Genomic DNA, 19,171 nt, shown 5'->3' with positions numbered 1-19,171 from the left:
GTACAAAGTGTGTCTTGAACTTTGTCAGTGTCATTCTTTATGATAAATGGCTTATTTCAAGTAATCTGATAAAATTGATGCAATTTCCTTCCTTTCCTTTCTCATAATACATATTCTAAGCTTTGTCTACCTCATGAGATTGTTGAAAACACTATAGAATAGAGAAGGAGATATCTGTGCCGTGGTAAATACTGAAATGCCTCTATCTAATATTAAATGTTGTTTCTTTTAAGAAAATGTGTTTAGTAGGCGTAATCACTTTGAAATTAGAACATGTCTAATCTTAGGGGACACTTACATACTAAGAACTGTCTATTTTCCCATTAGTTCGACTTGTGTAACAGAAGAGCATGACTTGTTTACATAACAGAAACCAATATTTGCTCTCTTTTATTCTCTTGGCATAGACTTCCAAGGGCAATGTTTGCCTGATCTTGGCAAAACCCTTGCTGATGATGCATTTTTTTCTTGGGCAATAAAATGGAACTCTAAGCTAAAGCAGTGCTGCTTGAGTATTTTTATGACTTTCCAGTAGTTACATGTAGATCCATTGATTTTTCTTGTGAAAAGATAGAAATGTTTTAATAAAAGCTGAGGTTAAATATTATAAAATGTGTTCCTTTTTGTTTCATGACCTAAAACGGTGATCATACACTGATATTCGGAGGCACTAGCATATTGACATGTTGCTGTAGATCAAATTGCACTTTGGGCTGAGTCACATGTGTATCCATTTCTGTGTAAGTGCTATTACGTATTTCTTATATGTAAATTTATCAAGAGCTGTGAACACCCATAGTTAGTGAAAAATGTGTATTCAAAATACCAAATAAGACAGGCCACTCAAGCTAGTAAATCAAATAAATTCTCAGGTACGAAGTCACTTTTGGAATAAAAGTATTTTTTTTTTTCTGATAGGAAGGTAGTAAGCCTTTTCAAAATAGAATCTCAGAAGACAGGAAAAATATTTCTAAATACAACCTCAGTTCATTAATATGTTTAATGACATTTCTGAATCAGGACTCTGTAATCAACTAGATTTTCTAGCTTTACATGCCCAAGTAAGCTATTCTGCAGAAGGTACCCAACTGTTAGAGAACATAAGAAAAGCTAGGAAGAGTAGAAATAGTATTATTCATTTTTAAATGACCGCCACAATATACAAAATCAAAAGGATAATTTGATAGAGATTTTAAGAATGAGACAATATACTACTGATGGTAAAGAAACATTATGTGAACTACTTAGTGTATTTGCTTTTTAAAAACAGTTTTATAGACAACTGTGATACTATTTTGGCATACTTATATGGACCAGTGCTAGACCATGAATTCGTTTGGTTATTGATTCGTAATAAGTACAGGCATTGACAGAATGTGCTTGGAAATATTTGGATCAATTAGGCACTGCTGTAACACTCCAATTGCATGATCAGGGCACATTTAATTAACATGAACCAGATATGTCATTATTAATATGTATGATATGTTGCAAGCGGTGTGGGCTACCTACTTCAGCAGGAGCACACTTTTTTTTTTTTACCAGTTTATTGAGGTATGATTGACATGTACAAAGTGGTAGATGTATTATGTATACAACTTGATAAGTTTGGAGATAAGGGAACCATCACCAAAATCAGGGTCATTGACATATCCATCTCCTCTTAAAGTTTCCTCCTGCCCCTTTGTTATTATTATTGTTGTTGTTATTTGTGTGTGTGTGGTAAGAATACTTAACATGAGATCTACCCTCTTAACAAATTTTAATTTTACAATACAGTATCGTTACCTGTAGGCACTATGCTGTGTAGTAGGTCACCAGAACTTGTCTTGCATAACTGAAACTTTATACCCTCTGACCTTCACTTCCCCATTCCACCCTCCCCATAGTCCATGGCAATCACCATGCCACCTTCAGCTTCTATGAGAGTATCTAAAATAGTCAAAAATTTTAGATTACATATATAAGTGAGATCATGCAGTATTTGTCTTTTCTGTGTCTGACTTATTTCATTTAGCATAATGTCCTCCAGGTTTATCCATTTATGTAGTTGCAAATGACAGGATTTCTTTCTTTTTTAAGGCTGACTACTACTTCATCATATTTTTGTAATTCATTCATCTGTTGATGAACATTTAGGTTGTTTCCATGTATCGGCTATTGGGAATAATGTTGCTATGAATGTGGGACTGCAGATACTGTGTTAGGATCCTGATTTCAATTGCAGGACCACGTATTTATCCGTAATTATTATTTTTTTAAACGAAAGATCATTCACACAGATAATTTAAGAAGTAGCGTAGGGGTATAGGCCAGGAACTTATTTCTTTCAAAATATTCAATGTCATAATTTTATAGATATAAACTAAAACATATTTAACCCAGATGAGAAAATAATTCTGATTCTCATGATGAACAACAAGAACAATTACAAAAAAAAAAACATGCCACTTACTGAGTACTAAGTATATTTTGGGTACCATGTATGGTTCTTCACCTATATTATGTTACTTAATTCTTAAAACACTCCCTAAAATAGGTTATATAATTCCCATTTTTAGAGGTGAGGAAAATTAAAATGTAGGGTGGTTTTGTTGCTTGCCTGAACCTTTACATAAGTGGTCGGTCTGGAATTTAGGCATTTTTCTAAATCATAGGATGTCCTCACTACCCTGATGAGAAAGAACTATTTAATTGAATGGATACTTAACTTGAGATAAAATAAGTAGGGGAGACAAGAGACGAGGAATTTCAAAGTGTGTGCAAAATGTTATCTGTAGATATGAGTGTTGGAGACCATCGGATGTGTTTCAGGATGGTAATTAGAGCAATTCAACCAGGGTAGAAGGCTACCGAATGTGGAATATTAGAAAATAATAGGGGGAAAAAAGGTGGAAATTTAGCCAGTATGTGGAGGCTTTTCAATGTCAAAAATTGGATTTTATAGATGATAAAGAAATATTGAATATTTTTGAACCAAAAATTTCCATAGAGAAAGAGATTTTAGGAATATATTTTTAATATGAGTTGGATTAAGGAGAAACTAAAAATAGGAGAAAAGGTGAGGAGGTTATTAAATAGTCTAGCCTTGAGAAATTGAAATAAAGAATCAGGATGATGAAAGTAGAAATAGAAAGAGAAGGACATATAAGAGAAAAATCAAAAAGAATTGATGAAACTTGGTGAGCGAATATGTAGGAAGAGGGAAATATAGATACCAATTTCAGGGTTTTGAGCCAGGACCCCTGGGAAAAAAAGATTTCTTGGCAGACCATGGAGTTTTTAAAGGAGAGGAGTTTTCTCAGTCAAGGTGACAAGATAGATGTGTTACCTGGATTGAGATACAGCAAAAACTGTAGGTAAAGGTGGCCAATAGACATTTGAAAACATGAAAAAAAAAAAATCTGGGCATGGAAAAGGCTATAAAGAAATTTTGCGATTACCTAAAAATTATTAAGAGAACCACAAAAAAGGATATCATGGCGCTACAAGTTTTATGTAATAAAATGAAGAGAACTTGGTGAATGAAACAATATTTCTGAAATTATGTTATGGAGCATATTAAAACATGAAAGAACCTGGCTAAGTCAATGTTTGCTTCAACATTGTTATTAAGTTATAATTCACAAACCATAAAATTTCCCCCTTTAAAGTGTACAATTCAGCAATTTTTAGTGCATTCATCATTACGCAACCATCACCACAATGAATTTTAGATTTCAGCCCCTACCCCTAATCCACATAGCCATTAGCAGTCAATCTCCATTCCAACCCACCTACTCTCCAACTCTAGGCAACCACGAGTACACTTTTCTATCTTGACTTTTCTTGCCTAGACTAAACATTCATATAATTAGGAACAAACGTATGGGATTTTGTGAGCAACTTTGTTCACTTAGTATAATGTTATAATGTTTTCAAGGTTCATCCTTGCAGCATTGGGGCATATATCAGAACTTCCTTCCTTTTAACACTGAGTCGTATTCCATTGTAGGAATGTAATTTACATTTCCCTTTTTATGAACTTATTGGCCATCGGTATATCTTTTTTGGGGGGGAAATGTCTATTCAAACTCTTTGCCCATTATTTACTTGGGTTGCCTTTTTTATTGTTTATTGTTGAATTGTAATGTTTCTTTATATATGCTGGATATTAGTCCCTTATAACAGGTATTTTGCATGTATTTTCTCTCCTTGTGTGAATTGTCTTTTCACTTTATTGATGGTCTCAACTGCACAACAAAAGTTTTATATTCTGTTGTAGTCCAGTATATCTATCTTTTGGCAGTTGTGCTTTGGCCGTCATATCTGAAAAACATTGCCTAATCCAAAACTGCAAAGATTAACTCCTACATTTTCTTCTAAGAGTTTTTTATTTTTATTTATTTTTTAATTTAATTTTATGATTAGTTTCAAGTATAAATTACATTGGTTAGACATTTATATAGTTTATAAAACAGTCCCCCTAATTGGTTCTTTTTTCCTCTGACTCTCCACTTAGCCATTACATTACTGCTAACTGCATTCTCTCTTTTACATTTAAGTTTATGATCTACATTTTAGATAGTTTTTGTGTATGTTGTAAGGAAGAGGTCCAACTTGAATCTTTTGCATGTGGCTACCCAATTGTCCCAGTATCACTTGTTGAAAAATTCTTCATCTTTGCACCATTGTGAGATTCAGTTGACCATAAATGTAAAGATTTTTTTCTGGACTCTCAGTTCTTGATCTATATATCTATACTTATGCTCGTACTGCATTATTTTGACTGTACCTGTTTAGTAAGTTTTAAAACTGGAAAATGTGGGCCCTCCAATATTGTTCTTCCTTTCAAGGTTGTTAATGGCTAATCTTGTCTCTTGCCTTTTTATATATTTTTTATGATCAATTTGCCAATATCTTCAAAAAATTTAGCTGGAATTTTTATAGGGTTTATATTGAACCCTGTAGATATTTCTGGAGGAATATCACCATCCTAAAATGCTAAGGCTTTCAATCCATCAACATTGAATGTTTTTCCACTTATTTCAATTCTTAATTTCTTTCAACAAGGTTTTATAGGTTTCAGTGTACAAATATTGGATTTATGTTAAGTTTATCTCTAATAGTTTTATTATTTTTATTGTAAATAGAATTGTCTTAATTTTATTTTGATTTGTTAATTGTTAGTAATTAGAGATATGATTGATTTTTTTATGTTAATCTTGTATCCTACAAACTTACTGAACTCGGTTATTAGTCCTAGCAGATTTTTTATGTGGATTCCTTAGGATTTTCTATATACAAGATCATGTCTTTTATTAATAGAAATAGGTTTACTTCTTCCTTTTCAATCTGGATGTCTTTTATTTCTTTTTATTGTCTAATTGTCCTAGTTAAAACTTCCATTACAATGATGAATAGAAGTGGCTAGAGCAGACATCCGTGTCTTCTTCTGATTTTCAAGGGAAAACTTTCTAATTTTTATTGTTGAATATGATATTAGCTGTGGGTTTCTTGTAGATTTCCTTTATCAAGTTGAGAAAGTTCCCTCCTTTTCTTAGTTTGCTAAGTATTTTTAACAAGGAATGTTACTGGATTTCGTCGGATGTTTTCTTTCACTTATTGAAATGATCATGTATTACTGTCCATTATACTGTTAATGTGGTGTGTTGCATTAATTACTTTTCATATGTTAAACCAACTTTGCATTTCTGGGATAAATTCTACTTGATCATGGTGTATAATCCTTTTTACATGTTTCTAGATTTAACTTGTTGATATTTTGTTGAGGATTTTTTGCATCATATACTCATAAAACATCTGTCTGTAGTTTTCTCGTGATGTCTACCTGGTTTTGTAATACTAGCCTAATAGAATGAGTTGAGAACCATTTCCTTTGCTTCCATTTTTTTGAGGTGCTTATGAAGAATTCACTTTCCCCTAAATGTTTGCTCCAACTCCCAATAAAGCCAAATGGGCCTGGGAAGTTAACATTTAAGACTCTTTTTTCTTAACTGTTTGTCTACTCTGGGCACAAAAGTCTGAAATACTTTGTAAGTTTCACCAAAAATCTATGTATATATCTGATATAATACGGAGAAGGCTTATTTAGTTCAGGACTTTATAAAATTTTTTTAAAAATACATTGAGAGTAACCAAATCTTTTTATGATTATAAATGGCATGGTGGTCGCTAAGAGCTTGCCATTTTGCTGGTCTAGATAACTGTTACTCTGTTTTGCAGTTAGTCTCTTCAGTGTTTATGTACTGAGATTGGGGCTTTCCTTTGGGATGGATGGCTATTATTTTGAATTAAAACACCTCTTAGGTCTATCAAGTGCTTTTTTAAAGTTAGCTTTAAGGACAAAGCATTTATCAAAAATGTTCTAAGGACGTCTGAGTTAACACTGAAAAGTTAATATAATTTTGGTTTTTGGAATAAGTAAATATGAGTAAGTAAAGGTCTGGTTATTTTAGGTTTAATATTACGGAGGCAAAAGGGGGAAAAAAAAGATATAAAAAGGCCAAGTAGTTTGTGCTGCATTCCCCACTATTTTTTCCTTCAGGCTATAAGAAAATACTTCTTTGATGACTGAATCTCTGTGAACTGTAGAAGTCTAGGAGTTGGCTCACCGGCTAAACATAAGAGGTCCAGTGAAGATGAAAGCAAGGAGATCAGAGGATGGCTCAGAACTGAGGATTAGCCCCGGGAGGAAGAAAAGACAAAATTGTCAAGGTTGGTGAACTGTTGAGAGTATAAAAAATAAAACAAGTGGTTCCAAATCTGAGAAGATAGCAGATGGTTGCCTCATGATCTTGAAATTGACTTGAGAAATTTCTAAAATGAAAGAAGTCTAATCGGGAGCATTGTAGGGCATTATAATTTAAGGTTATTAGTTGTATGTTGAGAGTAAAAATATTTTTAAAAATTTCAAATATGCAGGACGTGGAAGAACAGAGAACATACCCCATCTTAGGTTTGTAGCCCTGCATTTGTGTACATGGATCTGTGTGTACCTCAAAATTAAGTAGTAAATATAGTGGTTTTATATTTTTAAAAACAAAGATATTTCATGTAGATGAATGCAAATACTAATGTTCTTAAAAATTGCAGGGTTGATTTTGAAATAGAATTGTTGGCCTTGACAGTTTTTTCCTGGAATATTATATTATTCCAGTTTTGCCATGCTCCTTCCAACATGCTAACGTCAGCAAGGCAGTATTTTCTCTCTAGAGATCTCAGTTTCAGCTCCAGTACTCTCTACCAAACTTCTACCCAAACTTTAGAGATCACGGCTGTGTCTTACAGTTGCCACCTCTGTTTGATACCTTAGTATTTCCTTTTTATCTTTTCGGTCCTTGGATGTCTAATGATCAATTCTTTGTATCTGATTCCCTTGAGACATCAACTGGTGTGGCTCTATCTTCTGATAGGTGTAAACACACTGACCTTTCTCCTGTCCCCTTCACTTACATCATGGAGATAAAGGGTGCTTCATGGTGAGTTCTCTTACCCTGCGATGCTCCGTGGAACTAAGGGAGAGAGGAAAGGTTAAGATCTTTCACCTGGACAGGAGGTTAATACTTGGATCACATCTAAGGAAGTGTGCTAAATGAGTGAAGTGAATCACGTCCAAGAAAATCATCAAAGCAAAAGGCTTGAGTCAAATATTGTTGAGTACTTGAACAGATCTCAGCAAGTCCTGTGCTCCTGTGTGTCAAAAATTGCAACACCTAGAAAATTGAAGATTGATTTTCTGGGATATTAGTGAACAGTCAGGAATATGCTGAGGGTTTTTTTCTCTGGTGACTTGTATTCGGGAAGCAGGGAGTACAGTCATGATGCCTAGAATAGTTAATAATGAGAATTGGAGGTCTAGGGAAAGCATAGGTGGATATTATACCACCCATTAGAGAAGTAAGGAGAGATCAACACAGTGGAATCCTCATAGGCTGCTGGCCATCATGGGACCTGGGAACACAGTTGTGGCCCACACCCTATGACGTTCTTTATTTGCAGTTAAGGTTGCATATCTTCATTGGTGTGGATGTAATTAGTACCTGTTGACTATGTCTTTTGGAGTCTTTCCACCAGTCACCACTGCCTTCGAGACACACTTAATAACTAAAATTAGAAACTATAAGAAATTTAGTATCTATAAGGATAATCCCAAAGGGCAGTGACTTGGAGCCTGGAAGAGAAGCCAGAGATGTAGGATTAATGCTGCTAATTCAATTCTTATAAACGCTAAAAGCAAGTTTTGGGGAGTATCTCCAGAAGAAGAGATGCTTACAGAAATTAAGAGGCATAACAATTGTTTGAGCATTTTAATTAATGTTCATATTGGATGGCACCTAACAAATATTTCACACCAGTATTTATAGTGACTGCTATTGTGGGTAAGATAACTTGAAGTTGTTGTGTTTTATAATCAAGTGGTTTGAGATTCCTGGTAACTTACAGATAAAGTAATCTATATGAAATTGATTCATTTTCCATTTTCCTGATTGGAAAATCATATAAGTAAAATACATAATATGTCAGTATTTTACCCTTAAAAATGTAGATAATAAAAAGGAATGAAATAGCATGTCCATGCAGATAAACATAAACTGTAAATTGATGAATTTCCATGATAACTTTTTAATTTAGTTTTCTGAATTTTTTTCTTATAATCCAAGCTCATATCTATTTTTTATATTTGTATATTTTTACTAGATTGTAGTCTCTATGGGGGAAAGTCAACATTTTGTATTTCTTTCTGTCCCTATTCCTCAACATAGTTCTTGATTGTTAATTTTTTGAAATCAATGAATGAACTTTAGAAAGTATTATCCTATAAAAAGTATAAATGATTTGATTTTTTTGAGGTCAACTTGCAGATATATGTATTTTTTAAATTTTTAATTTTCTTTTTTAAAATTTATTTTTATATTCAATTTATTGGCATGGCGTTGATTAATACAATTATATAGATTTCAAGTGTATGATTCTATAGTACTTATCTGTATATTGCATTGTGTGTTCACCACCCAAAGTCAAATCCCTTTTCGTCACCATATATTTGACTCCTTTTACCTTTCTCTACCTCCCTCCTTTTCCCTCTGGTAACCACTAAACTGTTGTCTGCATCTATGAGTTTTTGTTTGTTTGTTTGTCTGGTTCATTTGTTGCTTTCAGTTCCATATTCTACATAAGAGTGAAATCATGGTTCTTGGCTTTTTCCCTCTGACTTATTTCCCTTGGTGTATTCTCAAGATCCATCCATGTTGTCACAAATGGCAGTATGTCACCATTTCTTATGGCTGAGAAATAGTCCATTGTGTATGTGTACCACATCATCTTTATCTAATCATCTACTAAAGGACTCTTTAGTTATTCCCATGTCTGGCCACCACGAATAATGCTACAGTGAACATCGGGGTGCACATATCTTCACAGATAAATGTTTTCAAATTTTTAGGGGTAGATATCCAGGAGAGGGATTGATGGGTCATATGGTAATTCTATTCTTAATTTTTTGAGGAGCCTCCATACTGTTTTCCATAGTAGCTGTACCAATTTATATTCCCACTAGCAGTGGATAAGGGTTTCTTTTCCCACACAACCTCTCTAACACTTGTTATTACTTGTCTTGTTGATAATAACTATTCTAGCAGGTGTGAGATGGTATCTCATTGTGGTTTTGATTTGCATTTCTCTAATAGCTAGTGAAGTTGAGCATCTTTTCATATATCTGTTGGCCCTTTGTATGTCATCTTCTTGGGAGGCAAATATGTATTAACATACAATGTTATTGGATTATATGAATAATAGTGGTAGAGCAATAATAACAATAATAATATGCAAAAGGAAATAGTTTTTGGAGCTCATTTGTTCCCAGAGCTACCAGCCCTCCGGCACTTGCTGAGAAGTGGTTAGAGTTAGCAAGGGCATACTTGTTACATTGGAGTTCTCTAAATTCTGGCTCAAAGCAAGGGTATCAATCTAGCTACTTTGACCAGGTAGACACTGTTGCTAAAAAAAGGTCATAGAAGTATTTGAAGTAAATATGTATTAATAATTTGCCTTAGATACTTATTTTGAAATATCTAGCTATGTAGACTTTAGTAAGCAAGTGTTCTTTGTTCTTTTCTATCCAGACTTTTGCTATCTAAGTAGATTTGCAGAAAATTTTCTACATTGGATTTTTGGAGAAAATTATCCCTCGTTATTCACTGTCAAAAACTGAGGAACTGAATAAACATAAAAATATATTCAATACCAATACATATTTCATATTATGCATCCTTGATTATTTAGCCTAACAATATACAGGAATTATGGATAAATGTGAAAGAGAGGATGGTAGATATGAGAAAAGGCTGAGAAAAAATATCTTCGAAAATATTCTATATTAGTGTATATAATGATTTGAAATAAAAGCAATGAGTATATTTAAAGAAAACTCTAATAAATTAATGTTATTTTCTATTTCCACTGAGAAAGTGTATGTGACTTAGTGTGTACTTCAGCAAAAAAAAGTGTTTAGATATTGAGAATAATTTATAAGCTTACAAGTATGAAAGGAAAGACTTTAATTGAAAAGTTAGATTTTTTATAAGAAACAATTTATAAACTTATAAGTGAATAAAGAAAGACTTTAATTTCAAAGTTAAATTATATAAGCTACCTCGTAAGACCCCACAGTTCCCCTGCATGCCTCTCCCATTAACCTCTCCTGTATACTGTCACACACCCTAGGTCCATCAAGCCTGTCTTTGCAACTTACCTGCTAATTCCCATCCATCTAACAATGGGTGTCGCACATGTCATTGCTTACTTGGAATGGCTTTTCTCTAGTTGGAACAATTCACTCACGTCAGAAAATTTTTAAATAAAATCAGTAAAGGAATCCTAATTAACACTATGGTTTGCATATACTGAAATACTTAAATGTAAATGTACGCCTGAAAATATTGATGTAGGGCTTTTCTGAGTATGGGTCCACATGTTGGCAGTCTATTTCTTCATTGAATCATACCTATATTACATGTCGTGTGATTTAAAGGTTTAAAATTCTTCAGGTTGAACTAAAACTAAAAGAAACAGGTGCAAAAATTTTGACTGCAGTGTCTTCCTAGGTTTTATGAATTTCTCCTTGAGCATTTAAAATTGTTCATCCTCCAACTAATTGGACAGTATTCTTTTGAGTAACTTTGTGTTTACAAAGTATTAAACTTAATTTTCACAGTAATAACTCCATCTTTTTGTACCTAATTCATCTGTTAATTGAGTTAAAGTATGTAACCATAACAAGTACAAATGGCATATCCAAATGTGGGACTAAAGGTAATCACTCTTGGTGAGCTCATATTTCTACAGGTTGACAATGATTAGGATGTTTTACTGAGGGAATGGAGAGCACATAGTGAAGGGAAATCAGTTAAAAACTTCTCCTAGAGTAGCCACTTATTTCACACAGTTTAGCAATCTAGAAAATAATATACAAACATATTTAACATTTTGACTGTATAGATGTTCTAAGAATACTGAGGAAAATAAATGTATATAAATTGTTTTATAAAACTTTAACAGACATCTTTCTTTCTAAAATACAATTTCAATTTTTTTGGAAAAATAAACATGGGACTAAGATTCTAAATTATGATATAAATTATAATATAAATTAACTTGATATTGGATAAATTCATAAATCCATGTGAATGCATATAATTAGTACAATAAATATAATCATTTTAGGGCATCACTTTTGGAGTATCTATTTTAGTTGAGTGAAAAGAGATACAAAAACTTACTGAGATTATTTATGATTTATTATAACAATATAGCAAAAATGAAAAAGTTTATATTATCTAATACAAATTTCTAAATGTAGAATCACATTCTAACAATGTGAATATCATTAGAGATTTTGGTTTAAATTCTTTTGGACTGTCAGAATCCTAAGTCATATACAGATTGACATACACATATAATATGTAATCTAAATTGAGGAAAATATTCAAGTTCTGTTATTATCTGATTATTGTTCAGAGGTATTTTCCAGTAAATGAGGTATATTTTTTCTGCTTATAAACCTTTCTCCTTCTTCTTGCTTATTTTCGTATAAAATACTTATATTTTTATTATTATGTCCCCACTAGTTACTCTTTATGCTCTTCCTTACAGAGTTGCTCTAGGCAATATTATGAAGTAGCCAAAGTATGTCAACACTATTAGAATCAATTGAAGTTGTTTAGATTCTTCTGGCATTCACAATAAATTTATTGAACTAATTCATATTCATTATTTCCATTTGAGAGACTGTAAATTATTTAGACATATTCAATAATGTATTTTCTGTGTACCATTAAGGTCATTTTAAGGTTAGATGAACACTTAAAATTTTTCCTAATTTGGAAATAGTTTTTATGTAAATTAGTTCAGATTCCCCAGTACTTTTCATTATGATGATTTGATTTTTGGGAGCTTCATTGATGGTTTGTCAACTATTTCAGATTTAAAAAAAGATGGAAGATAGTGAAAATATACGGAACTCAGTGATAAAACACCACTGAGACATTTTTTTCTTGATCTTGACCTCACATCTTGGTTTGTTTCTGTCTTGTCAAGTTCCACAATAATGTGTTGAGCCTCTTCTACATAAGGAATTCACGTAGACACTAGAAGTACAAAATTAAATAGATATACTTTCTAAAATTGAAGATGTTTTTAAGGATAAAAAGGATGCTTTAACCAAAAGATACAGGTGACACACCCCTACTCAGCATCCAGCACACCTCAAAACAGCCAGGGGAACAAGGAAGACATTTAAGCAGAACATTTCAATTCATAGTGTAAACAGTAGGAAACAGTGCTGTGGGGACAGATAGCAGGGACAATTGCTATGCATTCTTGTACACTGTGTTGGAGATGGCTTCTGTCATGTGACTGCGGAGTTGAATCTTGAGTGATGAATAGGATGAAGTGAGTGTGTGTGGTAGGGGTGCTACAGAGGAATTAAGGTGGAGACGAAGATCCCTTCATACAAAAGGAAGAGAAGCTTGTGTTAAGGAACATTACAGTCCATGCAGTCATTCCCTAAAAGTTTATGAATGGTTTTAGCAGAAGAATGATGAAAATATTACCTATTTGTTGATCTCTAGGATTATAGAGTCATCCACCCAGTGGGATCATGTATGGAAAATCATTTTAAAAAACACTGAATTGCAATATTACCATAAATATTCAACTTTCAGGTTGATATTTTAGATTCAGAGTAAATATTGAAATATTAAAGAAAGCATTCAAAGAGAAACAATATTTGAAGATTCATATAATTGTACGGTGTGCATTTTGTCTATTACATCTTAAAATGAAAGGATCAATAGTGATTGTCTTGTTTTCATTTTGGCTTTTTTCCCCAGAAATATATGTAACACTTTTCTTTTGTACTCATTTATTATCTTCATATTTTTGATCAAAGATGGTACTCAATATATAATATGAGAGTTACTTTTTGGAGCAAATCTGTACATTGTCCTGGAGATGGAAAAAGGACACATACATCAAGTTGACAAGGTTCATGGCATTATGCACTGTGATTCCTTTATTCAGATGCAAAGGGTTCTAGAAAAGAGTTTAGTTAGAAAAGCTTTCCTGATACATGGTTGGATGGCTAAAACTTTAAAATTTGACATTTCAGTATGAACACCACAGGTAAACATAATGAATCAAAATATTATAATCCAGTTATATATCACTATTTTTGAATAGTTAGAAAGGCGGTAGATTTTATTTTTGTGACTTTTTCAGAGGTGAATTTTATAATAATTTCAAATAAAACCATGGCATGTATTATTGCATTTGTATGGACAAATATGGAAGAGGATTTAATGAAATGAAAATGCATCTGTTGACAAAGTATTGGAATGATAAATGATAATAATTTACTCATTTCTGGATTTTGTTTTGCTCTGTAACTTTTCTAAATTACAAAGCTGTTTCTGGCACAATGTAGAACAAAGACAAGAAAAATGAGGGAATTAAAACCGCTGTCAGTATCACCAGGCAGAAACAGTAACTGCTAGTTTTTTTGTAGCTATCTAGTCACTCTTTTACAAAAAAGATATTTTATATATAAGATGTACACACATTACTTTATGTAAAAATGGAATCATGTCTTTTGGTAACTTGCTTTTTCACATTACTTATTGTACTATTGTTTGATGTAATTTAACAATACTTTAAAACTCTATGGAGAAGTCATTATCAAAAGATCAGTAATTAAGGATCCAAAGGAAGGAGTGAATCCCTGAGATTTATTTTCTATGAAAATTATTTTTGAATCAGTTTTAATACATTAATTGGATAAAATTATTTGTATTGTCTATGATTTCTGATTGAATAGTATTTGAAATCAGATACATGCTTATTAGAACAACTTTAGACAAAATTTGTGACTTATAGCAATAATAATTAATCATGGCTTAATATTTTTAAAGAGAATAATAAATCAAATTCTGGTTTTAGAGTTTGTCCAATAGAAGTATAATTTTTCAATATATTTAAGGTGAAATATGAGATTCGATGAGCTTTCTCTCTTAGTGGTATATCAGACTTGTTATTTAGTTATGACCAAAACATTAATTTTCTGTTGGAGTTCATGTTTGAACTGAGAGTAACAGGGGACATTGGGAAGATATTTTAAAGACTGTCATTAATCAGATATATTTGAAGTTAGATTTATATTTTGGTAAAAATATAAATAATTATTTTTTCAAAATCATTTTAAATCAAAGGATGGAGCAATAGTTCAATTTCTAATTATAATAATGTTTAATCTTCAGCTAATTAAATTACATGACATTCAATTTGTAAACTGAGATAGGCGAGTGTTTGGAGAATTTGATAAGTTAACATGGAAGTGTATTTAGACACAGAATACTCACTCAATTAACACTATTTTAAATAAGATTACATTTATGAAAGGTAATAACATATACTTATATATGCAATACATACATGAAATATACCCCCATATCCCAGATACAGTAAGAAAAGATTACTAGAATATACTAATTTATAGTAAATGAATAAAGAACAATACATAGATTTTAACTAAATTAAAATTATAAAAAGAATTTTATAGATGACCATTATGCTGAAAATAAAGAAATAACCTTTTTTAAAAGTTAAAATCTGTGTTTGCTTTGGCAGCACATATACTAAAATTAGAACTATAGAGGAGAAGAGTATGGCCCCTGTGCAAGGATGACATGAAAATTTGTGGAGCAAAAAAAAAAAAAAAAAATCTCCTTATTTATTTAATTTTTTCTTTTCAGAAAATATTCTCATCCTTATAACAGTGTAAATTAAAAATTATTATAAGAAAATAAGCTGGGTACCATTAAAGCTCCATTTGGGAGGCTGAAGGAACATAGCGAGTAGAGATTTGGATTCTCAACTTCCTCTTTAGAAATAAATATAACATTGTAAATATTCTTTTCCAGTAGACACTTGCTCTTTGCAGAATAATAGCCATTATATAGCTAATGAACTAAGGTCCTACTTAAGGCTCTTAGTTATCATGGCAATGTGATATTTCACCTTACTTAAATCGCACACGATGTTATGCTTGAAGGGTTATGTGTATTTCAAAATTTTATACATTTGAATTGAACAGTAAGGGTTAGCAATATATTTAGATAATTTATTCTATAGATTAGGAATAGGATTTGAATTAAGATTTTAAGAGTGTCCATCGTGAGGGAGCATAAAGTGAGGTTAGTATTTGTTAATTCTCTGTACCACTGAGAATAATGGTTCATATGTAATTTTTGTTCACCATGCAATTCCATACAACTATGACCAATTTTTCACATTAAAATCCTGTTGGAAGTGAAAATGATCTCCTATAACACCTAACTCTACTTCTAAAACACCAGGTTGTTGTAATATACAATCAAATGATGTTCTAAACACAGCCTAAAGCTATCATACACCTGTAAGCAGAGATTAACATCTGAGCCTTAGGTCACCTTTCTCAGAGAGAAACAAATACATCTGAATTGCCAGGACCTGAAGTACACAATTTTTTTTCTTATATAACAATGTAAATAAATGCAAATGTACTGCAGAGTATCTGGGAAACAAAGAAACTATCTAAACTAGGACATATATTTGTAAAAATGGCCTGCTGTACCATCACTCAGGAATAATAACCTTTAACATCCTTTTGGAAAGCTTATATATTATACGCACATATTAAGTTTACATGGTAGGGTCATCCTGTATATGGAATTTTTGTGTATACTCTGCTTCTCAGAGCATGCAACATGCTCAGCTTTCCATGTCTTGAAAGGAACGATACCTGTGTGTTACTATCGCCACTTTGTTTGGGAAAGGGAAGTTTTCCTAATCTGTGCTTTAACAAATGTGGTTATTTTCCAGGCTGTGCTGATCACAGAGATTGTGCATATGTGAAATATAGTTTGTTCTGCAGCATTTCTGTAGCAGGGGCAGGCTTATATACATTTATTAGAAGTTATAAAAAGAATACAAAGCAAGACAGAAATCAGAGAGAAAACTATACTGAAGAAAAGAACGAAAGAGAATAGGCTGCCTCCCTTTCAAAACAACAACTCTGGCCCCCAAAACTAGAAAGGTCATTACAACAGGAACGAAAGTCAAGAAGATACTGAGTTACAAAGATATTTTTATGGTAGTCAATAAATATATCTGCCAATAGTTCCACTTCACCTTTTCCACACACAAGTTGGGATTGTACTTTCTAGGCGTTTCGTTGTTGGGCAGCACCATGTGATGAGTTTGCACAAATGAGACGAGAGAGAATGTGTTAAATGTCTTTTCCAGGGCATGTCACTCACTGTGGTGTGAGGTCTTGAACACTCATTTTCCTCTCACATGGTGACTGGCAACGTTCAAGCATAAACTGAATGGAGACCCTCCCTGCCCACCTCTGACAGACATGTGACATGAAAGAGAAAGTGGTCGTTTTCAGCTACTAAGATTTGGGGTTGATTTCACCATAGCATAATTTGCTCATTCTTACTTATAAAATAATTTAGTTTATGGATTGTGTGTACAACATTTTGGAATAATTATTGACTAAATGTGTACCCTTTAATATTCGATCATGAAAAAGACATTGGGAAGGTGTTTCAGAAGCTGCGGCAGAGGCTCCGGTAAGGTGAAACCAGCAGTACTGGTAGAGTGGATTAAAACTATAGTTACTATGATTTCAGATTTGAAGGATAGTCCCTGATTGTAGCTATTGTCATTGCATAATTATTAATAGTAACTTCTTTCCCTCTCAAGGGTTCTGTTTGGATGATTAATTATAACATAGTTCTGCAAAATCTCATGTTGATTTCTTTATTTGTATCTTTTCCTGTTGAACAGGTTATGTGATTTGTTTACAATCATTAACCTGATTGATATGTTTTGGTACACGTCCATATTAGTATTTTACTTCTCACATTTAATTATGCTATATCTTAATTTACTAGCTCCTAGTATTTTCATTAATGCACTATTTATTTTCCTTTGAATTATAATATACCAGTATTTCTTTAGCTCCTTACTTTACACCATTTTCTAATAAACAGTAAATTTTTTTATTTCCTGAAAGTTTTATTAATTTAACCAGTAATCATAACAACAAAGCAAATGCTTATATAGAATTATCTTCAATCCAAAAAAGAAAACGACACTAATATTCGTCATTTAAGTTTTTCAAAGGCTCCGGGACTGACTATATATATTGAATACCTCATTCTTTTTCTTTTCTCTTATTTCCTTGTTTTTATGTTTTACCTGGAAATTGCATCTTTTTGTTTTAAAAGTTTATAAGCTATTATCAAGTGTTTTCTGGAATCACAGCTCTGGAAAATTGGGGGCAATTTGGAGAGATTAGTCCAAATACAGTCCTACATTATATTCTCTTCGGAGCAAAATTAGAGAGATAACGTGGTGGACGAGATTTAAAAACAGTGTTAGAATATCATGAACTTACTCAGTTTAACTTCCCAGGCTCGAATTTCTTCAGTTTAATTCTTTTATATACACTTTCTTCCTTAATCATTTACCATTATTTCAAAATATCTGTAATTAATATATATAGGAATAAATATTTCATAATCTGTATTATGCTTGCTTAAAAAATCATCAAATACCTATAATCATATTAATATGAAAGTTTAGATTCTTTTTTTTTCATGATGACATTAGTTAATGAAATCCAATAAGTTTCAGCTGTACACTTTAACAGTAAGGCATATATATATTTATACTGTGTAGTTTTGAGTCCTTGAAAGCTATTATCAAAAAGCCTCTGTTTTCCAAACAGCATTTTTTAGTACAGATTAAATTACCAGGGTATTTTTTCCAATGCATTCTAAGAAAAAAATATGAACATTCCACTTAAAAATATTTTTCATCTTTGTAAAGAGCTGTGATAGCTAAGTGGTACAGTGGTTCTCAACTCTTGCTATGCACTAGCTAGGATTACCTGAGAAGTTTTTAAAGCATAGTAATGCCTGATTTTACACCTAAAGGGTCAGATTTAATTGGTTGGGACCCAGCATTGATGTAATTTTGAAAATTTCCCAAGTGATTCTAATGAATAATCAATATGGAGAAACACAGTTTTAGCGAATCCAAATGTTTGGTATGCACACAATTTTGTCTCCAAGAAGATATGTTGAAATCATAATCTCTGGTACCCCTGAACCTTATTTGGAAATAGGTTTTTTGCAGATGTAATTAGTTGAGATGAGGTCGTTCTGGAGTGTGGTGGGCCCTAATCTAATGATTGGTGTCCTTATAAGAAGAAGAAAATTTGGACACAGAAACACACAGAGAGGAAAATGCCTCGTGACCACATAGAGACAGAGGAGACACAAAAGCAGTAAGGCCCAGTGGAGATTGGAGCGATGCAGCTACCACCCGAGGATCACCAAGGATAGCCAGCCACACCGGAAACTGGAAGAGGCAAGGAGGCCTTCTCCCCTAGAACTTTCAGAGACAGCACAACCCTGCCAACATCTTGCTTTTCCATTTCTAGATTCCAGTCGTCTCTGAATGGATTTCTGGTGTTGTAAGCCTCCCGGTTGTGGGGCTCAGTTATGGCAGCCCTAGGAAACTGACAAATTGTATTATAGTAATTTGCTGAATTCATTAAAAA

General features: G+C 32.5%; 1 protein-coding gene and 1 non-coding gene across 5 annotated transcripts in view; both read left to right on the top strand.

Annotated features, from left to right (window-relative positions):
* Positions 1–19,171, top strand: part of MYO16 (myosin XVI) — a 499,709-nt gene that overhangs the window by 50,975 nt on the left and 429,563 nt on the right. For 2 of the 4 annotated variants that reach the window (XM_016145252.2, XM_016145250.2), the window contains exon 1: positions 6,234–6,717. The exons of 1 other annotated variant lie outside the window; for it this stretch is intronic. In XM_016145252.2, the coding sequence (XP_016000738.2) occupies positions 6,642–6,717 (76 nt within the window). In that variant the 5' untranslated portion in view covers positions 6,234–6,641. Of the gene's footprint in view, positions 1–6,233; positions 6,718–19,171 lie in introns of those variants that run through there. One more of the 4 variants, XM_016145248.2, reaches the window with a different exon arrangement.
* Positions 15,168–15,272, top strand: LOC118609466. The gene has a single exon (XR_004953446.1). It is a non-coding gene; the product is annotated as a U6 spliceosomal RNA (small nuclear RNA).

The sequence above is a fragment of the Rousettus aegyptiacus genome, unplaced genomic scaffold (genome assembly GCF_014176215.1).
Source record: "Rousettus aegyptiacus isolate mRouAeg1 unplaced genomic scaffold, mRouAeg1.p scaffold_m13_p_11, whole genome shotgun sequence".
Classification (NCBI taxonomy): Eukaryota; Metazoa; Chordata; class Mammalia; order Chiroptera; family Pteropodidae; genus Rousettus; species Rousettus aegyptiacus.
Note: the sequence above shows the minus strand (reverse complement) of the source record. Positions and strands in the feature narration are given on the sequence as shown.